This window comes from Cydia strobilella, chromosome 4 (assembly GCF_947568885.1).
Source record: "Cydia strobilella chromosome 4, ilCydStro3.1, whole genome shotgun sequence".
Taxonomy (NCBI): Eukaryota; Metazoa; Arthropoda; class Insecta; order Lepidoptera; family Tortricidae; genus Cydia; species Cydia strobilella.
The window spans coordinates 10,506,758-10,516,826 of record NC_086044.1 but is presented as its reverse complement, the minus strand read 5'-3'; the positions used below and the strand labels follow the sequence as shown (position 1 = coordinate 10,516,826).

At 39.2% G+C, this 10,069-nt stretch overlaps 2 protein-coding genes across 2 annotated transcripts in view; one reads left to right on the top strand and one right to left on the bottom strand.

The window, feature by feature from the left end:
* The window catches only part of LOC134740617 (chromodomain-helicase-DNA-binding protein 7-like), a 48,850-nt gene that overhangs the window by 36,204 nt on the left and 2,577 nt on the right, over positions 1 to 10,069 (bottom strand). Inside the window, exons 2-5 of the mRNA XM_063673149.1 lie at positions 838 to 1,047; positions 461 to 756; positions 231 to 349; positions 40 to 141 (exon numbers count right to left, since the gene is read on the bottom strand). Of these exons, the coding sequence (XP_063529219.1) occupies positions 40 to 141; positions 231 to 349; positions 461 to 756; positions 838 to 974 (654 nt within the window). The 5' untranslated portion in view covers positions 975 to 1,047. The remainder of the gene's footprint in view (positions 1 to 39; positions 142 to 230; positions 350 to 460; positions 757 to 837; positions 1,048 to 10,069) is intronic.
* Positions 7,593 to 9,456, top strand: LOC134740912 (uncharacterized). The gene is made up of 2 exons (XM_063673567.1): positions 7,593 to 8,598; positions 9,266 to 9,456. Exons 1-2 carry the CDS (start codon positions 7,593 to 7,595, stop codon positions 9,454 to 9,456), a joined length of 1,197 nt encoding a protein of 398 aa, XP_063529637.1.

The window sequence follows — 10,069 nt, the reverse complement described above, 5'->3', positions numbered from 1 at the left end:
AATCGCACTCACAGAATTCAAATGGAAAGAAGGTTTCACCTGCTGTTGTCCATAAACTTGTTGTGATGTTGGTTGTGAAAAATGTGGTTGTCTGGGCAAGTATGCACCATTTTGGGCTTGTATTCCTCCTATTGCTGAAGCCTATTAAACATAATTCATCTGTTTAATACACAAGTAAATACAGCTATAGGAAACAATTTTTATTTTATTAAGTTTTATTTGACTGTTACCTGTTGAGTAGGATATTGATGCATTTTTTGCTGATGTTCGTAATTTCTGTATGGCGGCGTAATCGGTGCGTATCTGTTAGGAGCTGGGGCATTCGACCAAACTCCCATGTCTCCAATACCTAAAAATAACAACAATGATACACATTTTTAAAAGAAAATTAAATAAATTACACAATTTTGTTTTTCACACAGCTCAGTCATATGGGAAAGGTTATCTATCTAATTCATACCTGGATGCTCTGGCATGCCATACATGGGGTCAGGCCCCGGGTGGTACCCCGGGTACTGGTGCGACGGGTGTACATGGTGAGTCGGATGGAGCGGGGCGTGGGGCGGCTGCGGCATGCGCGGACGGGGCGGATACTCTCCATAGCCATGGTATTCCGGGGCAGACGGTGCCGCCCCAGGGTTCGTTACAGGTTGCGCGCTGCTGCTTAGCCCCCCAGCACTTCCTCCACCAAACGAAGCCAGTTTCTGAATTGAACTCTCTTGGCCTACACTTCCTTGACTATAAGGTTGCCTGTAACTGTGTAAAGTGTAATATTATGGTAAAACAACTACTCTGATATTTATATGTATCTTTGATTATGTATAATACTCTATTAACCTATTGTCAGTAGAATCCTTATTGTCTCCAGTTACACCCGATGTTGAGCTACCTGCAAAGCTGTCTGTTCCACCGAGATCAGTGAGTCCTTCCAACATACCGCTTCCATCGTCACCAAATAAATTGTATGAGTCCATCACTCTTTTAAGAGTGAATTATAATAATTTGGTGTTGAAGAGTACTATCATTATCTGATGTGCCCATCTTAATCTGAAAGGAAAACGAGTATTATCTCTCTTTTTAATCTCATATGCAATATCATGATTCATGACAAAATTGTATGTGCTAATATTATTTTGAATAGTTTCATTCATGTCCTTTGCACTCATTTGGTTTATATATTGTATTTATATGATTACTTGTATAGATTTAATAATAGGTACACATCTTAAGACAATGCAACACTTAATTTATATAAATTTAGTACAGTACTGTTTAATTTCCTTTTTTGATTTACAAAACACAATAGTGAACCTTATTGGAAAGCATTAAGGTAGGTACATTTTTAATAGTCGTACTACTGCCGATTGTGGTGGTCAAACGGGTAAAATTACATGTTATGTTAGCATTTCGCAGTTTTGTGTTATATTATGCATCACATAATTGTTTACTGTTATAGTTATGGCTAAGAACTTGGGAGGCACTTGCGTTAGCAACCGCGACACGCCGGTTAGATACGGCGGGGTGCTGCGGGATTCTGTACAAATATGCGACTGATGGCAGTTTTATGGCAATGGCGGCGCGTTGCCCACGAACCGCCTAATCAGCTGGGCTACTCTTGTACCATACCATCATCATCATCATAATTAAAGAGCATGGATGTACTATACCGCAGCCGCCTATGCGTTCGGTCAACATTGAGGGCGCTGCGGCTCTGTACCAACTGCCCCAGTTATTTTTTGTTTGTATAGGTATTTAGACTACTAGTCCGTTTTCTATCGGGCATGCTTGTATGGAGAGGTATACATTTTTGGTTACAGCAATGCCATTTGGTTTAGGGTATTAGACACGTTCACCTGAGCTCAAAACGCCCGGTAGCCAGATTGAACTCCGCGTCAGATGAGGGGAGGGGGGGTCAAAGTACAGAGCTCCCGGCGCTCAGTTTTTTTTTTTCTGGCGGATTAGTTTGGACCAGAGATGGGCATTAATCGATTAATCTTTTAGTTAACTAATCAATCGATTAAAAATATCAATCGTCATTTTTTAATCGCGATTAATTTAGTTGCGATTAAATTAGTTGTGAGAATGTTCGACTAACAACTAAATTAGTTTTAGTTTCAATCGACTAAATTTCACGATTAAATCTATATTAAAACTACGTAGTCGCCCGTTTTTGCATTTTTTATCTTGCAATATGTAACTACAAGTACGTATGTATGTAACATACGGAGGTACTCGTATGTTGTAACTATGTTAGTTTGGGTAGAATTTTACGACTTATTTTGAAGCAGATATCTTCATCCGATTGAGCTAAAATTATGTATACACGTTTAATTTGAAATGCTTGAATGACAATGCAAATAATGCCATAATATTATTATAACGATATATTGGTAATAACGACAAATAGCGAAAAACTGCATTGTTTACAAATCGCAAACAATAAAGTAGGTTGGTGCATCTATACATATAATAAAGCGGAAGAGGGTCGAAAGTCTGTACATGGAAGATATTCGAAAAAAAAATTGGCTGGGTATACTTAGAATCGATAACAGAACACATTCCAACAGTTTTTAGAATTTTTGTCTGTTTATCTGTTTGTCTGTTTATCTGTTTGTCTGTTTATCTGCTTGTCTGTTTATTTGACCGCGCAACTAATGAAAACGGTTGAACGGATTTTGATGCAAACTTTACTAATCTGTCGAAAAAATCCACGGCCAGGTTATAGGCTATAAAAATTTGAGAAAATTTACCTCTAAGGGGGTTAAAAAGGGGATGAAAGTTTGTATGGGGTTCAAGATTTATTTTAAGCTAGCAATTTCAAACTTCGTAAGAAGATATATTATTGAAATACAAGAAAACTAATTTCAGCGTTTTTGAAAATTCTTCCCCTAAGGAGGTGAAATAGAGGTTGAAAATTTGTATGGAGTTCAATTTTTTTTTTTGGGTGCGTTACTTGAAACTTTGTATAATGGGCATATTATTATAATACAGGAAAAGTGATTTTAGCATTTTCAAGAATTCGTCCCCTAACAGGGTTAAAAGGGGGTTGAAAGTTTGAATCCATTACAAATGCTTTGAAACTTCTTAGAAAGGTATGATAGACGATTACAAAAAAACTAATTTTGATGTTTTTGGAAATTTAACCCCTCAGGGGGTTGAAAGGGGGATGAAAGTTTGTCTTGGGGTGCAAATTTTATTTTGAGCTAGGTGACTGGTGAGTTCCCACTCCGAAAACAAACAAAAAAAGGGGCAGACGCTGCCCGCCGCCGGCGTCATGCTTAGACTGATTTGACTGGAGGACCGATTTGGATAACATGATTTTGATGGGAACACCCAAATATTCCGAAATACGTTTTTCCGATTTTTATAACCACGACTTTCATAATCCCGATTATTTATAAGTCCGAAATATCAAAATTACGATTTTCATTTCATTTCATTTATTAAAAACACGATGGAATAAAATCACGAATGTGCTATTTCCGAAAACTTTAAATCCGATTGTCACTTGACAGAAAGCTTACAGTTGCGATTTTACACTTTTCCGAAAAAATTTTTTTTTTCCGAATTCCTAAATTCCGAAAGATCATTGTCCGATCGGAAATAAAATAATTCGGTATTCAGAAATTCGGTTTTTTACAAGATCGGAAAAATGAAATCCGTGATATTCAAATGAAGACTCACGTTTTAGTAATTATTACGGGTACCTGTCGTGCCGCATCATGTTAAATTCGGCATAAAATAATTTTGGAATAAAAATTCGGCATAAATAAATTAGACAGAACTGCGAACCCGAACTGTTGCTAGAAGTGGGTTAGGTTAGGTTAGAACTGCGACCCCCAAGAAAACGAACTGTTGCCAGAAGTGGGTTAGGTTAGGTTAGAATTGCGACCCCCAAGAAAACGAACTGTATGTAATAAGGGCAATTCCGAATTCGTGATTTTGAAAATCGTAAATGTTAAATTCGGTGTTTGGTACCATCGGAATTGTTATAGTCGGAATTATGTAGTTCGGAATTTACAATATTCGGCTTTTTGGGTTTTCGAAAATATAAATCTTCGTGATTTTCATCATTCGTAATTATGACAGTCGGAATTTTGATGGGTCGAGCATTTAAAAATCGGAATGATAAAATTCGACATTCTAAAATTCGGATTAAAAATTTTCGGAATTATGTAGTGTACCCGATTTGTATAGGTACAGTCAAGGACGTAAAAATACAAAAATGGTACTGTATCGTTCGATATACACCTACTACTCTATGCCGTTTAAATCACGTCAAAAATTTGAATAAGGGCAAAAAAAAATATTCATTTTGGAGTGTAATTTTATTTAGTGGTAGCAAAGAGGATATAATATAATAGAGCGGTACTGTCATAGTAAATTTTGTAACCACAGTAAATTCACTGCCATCTATCGACACACTTTAAAACTAAAAATGAAGATTTATAAAAATACGATAAAATGTATTTAAATATGGATAAATGATCTTTTTTATTTGCATTAATTATTTTTATTATTTCGACCCATGTTCTTTCACTGATATGCGTTAAAATTAAATAATAATAAACGAATCCGTCAACGCCCTCTATACGAGAGTAGGCAAAAGGTAGTAGCGACATCTGATCGAGAATCAAATTTTCGTGATTTTCGAGGCACGTTTTTTTCCTTAGTCTGTATCCATCTATTACGGAGTTATATCTATCTTTGGTGGTAGGTACCTAATTGTAAAATATTTTATCTGGACTACAGTCCTCTAGCATATCCATCTGTCAACTTTACTTTAAGTTCTGTCTCCAGGGGACAGGGAGATAAATTAGGGGTGAATTAGCCGCTTACTGACACAGACCGAATTCCACGCAGGCGAAGCCGCGGGCACAGCTAGTTATTAATACTTTGAATTATACGATACTGAGTAAATCTTAGACATAGAAACTATCAATATTTTGCTGTCTCTGATAATAGCAAAACTCTTTTTAGTGTCACGCGGTGACAAAACAATGGGATAATCCTACTTACCTGGAACTGGAAGTTGTTTGTTGCATTTTGGTGCAAGTGCCGACGCATCTTCTAAAAATAACACGTTCTATTGAATGACACATCTGCATGTTGTTTATTATCTACGCGGTCTATTTTGTTTTCAACGTGTGGTCATTAAACTTACTTACTTTAGTAGCAAAATAATAGTGAGAACAGATCTCACTCTTTAGAAACGGTCAAAATATCGTAAGTAATACATGACTATTTTATTTTTAAACATCCGTTAAGATGTCCTAATCAGTCTGTCAACATAGCCATACCGAGGTATTCTATTCAATTTGCTTCTAACATTAGTCGCGAGAAAATAGTCTAACTAATTAGTCGATTACAAAATTTAGTTGTCCGAAATCAATCGGCAACTAATTTAGTTGCAACTAAATTAGTTGCACTCTATACAACTAAGATTGATCAATCGTCGTTTTCAATCGTCAGTCGCAATTAATTCTTGTAATCTTAATCGTTAATCGTTAGTCGATTACATTTTGCCCATCTCTGGTTTGGACCTTTGGGTCAACTTTGGTGTCGTTATCAGATAACTAGATGATGCCTAATTCATTCCCCATACCAGTGCATATCAATGCAAAATAAAGTAATTATTGCACGTACCGAATTGATTTTTGCGGGCGGCGCGCCCAAAGTCCTTAGCTCTAGAATTAATAAGATGTCGGTGCGTGAAATCTTGCAGTTCACGGTGCAATTGTTTCAAACGTCAGCTCAAATGTACTGAGTTATATAAAATTAATTCACAAACGTATATTGTACGTCCGTGATGGATAAACTCTTGGTTCTTAACTGTATTATTTATTAAACATATTAATAACGGGTCACTCACGTATTTTAAGTCGTAAACGCTCGACATGTTTCACTCCGTACCGAGGAGTGTCATCAGGAGCTAACGTGAGTGACTCGTTATTAATATGTCTGTGTCTCACGGAAGTTTTGTTATTAAAATTGTAATATTTATTGTCAACACCTTTATATTGTACACAGTTATACAATAAATCTTATCTTATCTTCTATTTTTAACAATGTTACCTGACTTCATTTATAAATTGAAGATGATTAAAAAGCACACTAATATTATAAAGACTAAAATTTGTAAGGGTGTGTGTTTGTTACTTCTTCACACTCAAGTGGCTGGACCAATTTTGATAAAATAGGTATGGAGGTAGCTGACACCCTGGATTAACACATGGCTACTTCTTAACCGCGGGTAACACCGCGGGGCGCAGCTAGTATAATATTACCCTGGCCCGTAGAATTTTAAATTGGCTGTCCAGAGAGGAGTTTCTAGAGCTATATGCTCCAGGGGTGGAAGTGAAAGATGCATAAGACGCGAGTTGGCACAGTGGCTGTTATCAGTCACTGGGTAGAAAGCGGCGCCCACCTCTCGACACCCCTGAGCCGCTCACACCGGGGTTGCTCCTGGTCGTCTTCACGACGGCAGTTTCAGGGGCCCATCTAGTCAGCGGCAAGTCACCACCTGCCTCGATACCTTGTGAAAACATTGTTATGGCAGGTGTCCGGACGTCTTTACAATAGCCCAATCTCATTGTCCACCCAAACTTCAATCCATAGACCGGTATCACAGAATAAGTAATAGTATTATCATACCGGTATACTGTACACTGTTCACCTTTTCTATAATAGTCCCAATGCCTGCTGCGACCGGTTCATGGGTGTCTATCGTTGCGCCTGTGAACGGGTTCCAGCAGGCATTCTACATGACATTAAAGCTCTCCCCTTGGAGAGCCCCTGGGAGGCCCCTTGGCCTCTACGTGTTGAATCTATATCCCCACGCAAGACTATCAAAAGACCGGGATTTATAGGCCCGTGAAATCCACAAGGAGATACAAATAATAATAATATTGTTTATTTCAAGTTTTAAACTCATACAAAATACAATAAAATAAGGTAACATAAAATTTAAAAATACAATACAATACAATGATGCGGAAGCTATAAATAGATCCTTTGTTAAATTATACCTTAAATAAGTACATACTTATTATTTTCCATTTTCGTCCAGGTGCACGGCGGTTTAGTGCTTTAGGATATGCTCGGGTTGACAGTAAACAGCGTCAGAATATTATTTTGCTGCGAGTTTTGCCCAGACCGAAGCTATGCGGGACCGCATGATTGCATAAAAATCAGGTATAGTTTAAATTATTTCAACTGAGCTCATTCACTTACCTGTACTAACAATGGCATTGTATTATTACAATACTATTATCTGCTTTTGTTTTCGTATGCGCCAACCAGTTACTTCAACAGCTAAATCATATCCACCTTAGCCACTTTAAGTGTCAACGGTTGTAAAATGCAAAAAAGTTACGTTAGCCATTATTTAGTTAGTGTATTTTGTAGTTTATTGTTAAAAAAATAAGAGTCGTTAATCTATACTAACATTTCAAGGTGGTTATAATCTGCTTTTACTACGAGTTAGTTATCCTAATTTGTGGTTTACCACTCAATGGTATTGTATTCTTGAGACTCTTTGAGTAAACAAACTCAATTCATAAAATTAACACTATACTCCAGCATTAGCAAACATGGTCTTGAATGGTAAAACTATTCCGTTCTCAACAGAGGTCAAATATCTGGGGGTAACACTGGACCAGAAACTGACCTGGAACAAGCATGTGGACGGAACTATACAAAAGGCTAGATCAGCCTTGGCAATATGCTGTCGTTTAGCAGGCAACCGATGGGGTCTAAAACCCAAAATTGCCTTGTGGCTGTACACAGCTATAGTGAGGCCGATAGTGTCTTACGCCTCCGTAGCATGGTACAGGAAAACGACGCAGAAGGCAGCAGTGACGAGGCTTGGCAGCCTGCAAAGAACTGCCTATGTCATCGTCACTGGAGCCATGTCATCCTCCCCGACGGCAGCCCTAGAGGCCATACTAAATCTACCGCCCCTTCACCTGCATCTGGAATTGGAGGCGAGATCTAGTATGCTTAGAATAGCGGGCGCGAGGAGAGGTAATTGGTTATCGCAAACTCTGAGACTGTTTAAGGAATCAGTGTACGATATTCCTGTTCTTGGGATGCCGTCCGACACTATGGCACCCAAATTTTGTCCACTCAAACTCTACTCAGTGGAACTCCCCAAAAGGGAGGACTGGTCAAACAGTCAAATTAAGTGGAAAGAAGGAAGCCTGAGGTGGTACACTGATGGCTCCAAATCCGGATCTGAAGTAGGCTGCGGAGTATATGGTGAAGCGCCCAGGAAAAGCATCAGCTTAAACCTAGGGCGTTATTGCTCTATATTCCAGGCAGAGGTATACGCCATTATTGAATGTGCGTCAATAAATCTGCAAAGCAACTACGGCAACCATACTATCTATATCCATTCGGATAGCCAGGCGGCACTCTTAGCCCTAACCTCTGATGTCACCACATCGAGGCTGGTTGAGAACTGCAGGCAATTATTGAACAACCTTGGAGCCAGGAACAAGGTTGTTCTACGTTGGGTCCCGGGGCATGCGGGTATCGTTGGAAACGAAAAGGCCGACGAACTCGCGCGAGCAGGGGCTAAGGGGAAGAACTACAGTCGTGAGCCGTTTTGTGGGATTCCCAGAAGCCTAACGCGGCTCACCCTAAAGACCTACTGTCACTACAAAACCATTCAACTCTGGAGGGAAAAACCAGGTTTGAACCATTCCAAAGCGCTTATCAAGGCCTTCAGCAAAAAGGCGTCTTCGAGCGCCTTGGCGCTGCCTAGGAACCAACTGCGCAACTTGGTCAGGGTGCTTACCGGGCACTGCGGCCTAAATAAGCACATGCACACTATGGGGAAACGTGACATGGGGCGGTGCAGACTCTGTATGGAGGCAGAGGAGACGCCCCTACACATCCTCACAGAGTGCCCCTGCCTAATGCGCACTCGTGACTTGATCCTGGGTGGACATATATTGCGCCCGGAGGAGTTAGTCTCTCGAAACCAAAAAGATCCTGCAGCTGATAGAAGTTGCAGGTTTGGATCGAGAGTTGTAGTAGGTGGCGATCACAATAGATCAGAGATGGTCGCAATGATACATAGGCTCTGGAGCCTTACATAGCCCCTAGAAAAAGAAGAAGAAGAAGAAACATGGTCTTAGCACTGCAGTAACGAGGTTGTTTAATGAGTATTCTGAACGCATCGTTATACTGAACCCGAAGCGCGTTATATGAGCGTTTGGTGTAGTTACACCAAAGTGAGCATGTATAAAAGCACCGACAGAATGTCCTAAACAGAGTAATTTTTACGTCAGTGGTGCACTTGGAGAATCTTCGCGACAGTATGTTACAGCGGACGGCGAGAGCGCCCGGCGCTCTCGCTCCATGTCCATGTCGTCGCGAAGGTTCTCCGTTAGAAAATGGCCTAAGTACTTGAAAGATGCTACGACCCGAACCGGCGAACCATTCAAATAAACTGGCGGAACTACCTCCGGACCCTTGCCGTATCTGAAAATGAGCAGTTCTGTTTTTAAAATATTAAATCCAATTTGTTTACTCCGAAATCAAGCAGTTACTATCCAATATCCGGCCGCATATTAAATTAAGGGCCGGATACCGAATAGTAACCGAATATCCGGTGCATCTCTAGTAAGTACTGTTTATTACAACCAAAGATAGATATAACTCCGTAATAGATGGATACAGTCTAAGGAAAAAACGTGCCTCGAAAATCACGAAAATTTGATTTTTGATCAGATGACGCCACTAGTTTTGGCCTACTCTCGTATAGAGGCGTGGACGGTTTCGTTTGTTATTTAACAATTTTAACGCATATAAGTGAAAGAACATGGGTCATAATCATAAAAATAATTAATGCAAATAAAAAAAATCATTTATCCATATTTAAATACATTTTATCGTATTTTTATAAATCTTCATTTTTAGTTTTAAAGTGTGTCGATAGATGGCAGTGAATTTACTGCGGTTACAAAATTTACTATGACAGTACCGCTCTAGTATAAGTTACTCTATGTTACAACTAAATATACTTAAGCACAATTAACCCTTTAAGCGTCATACTTCATTT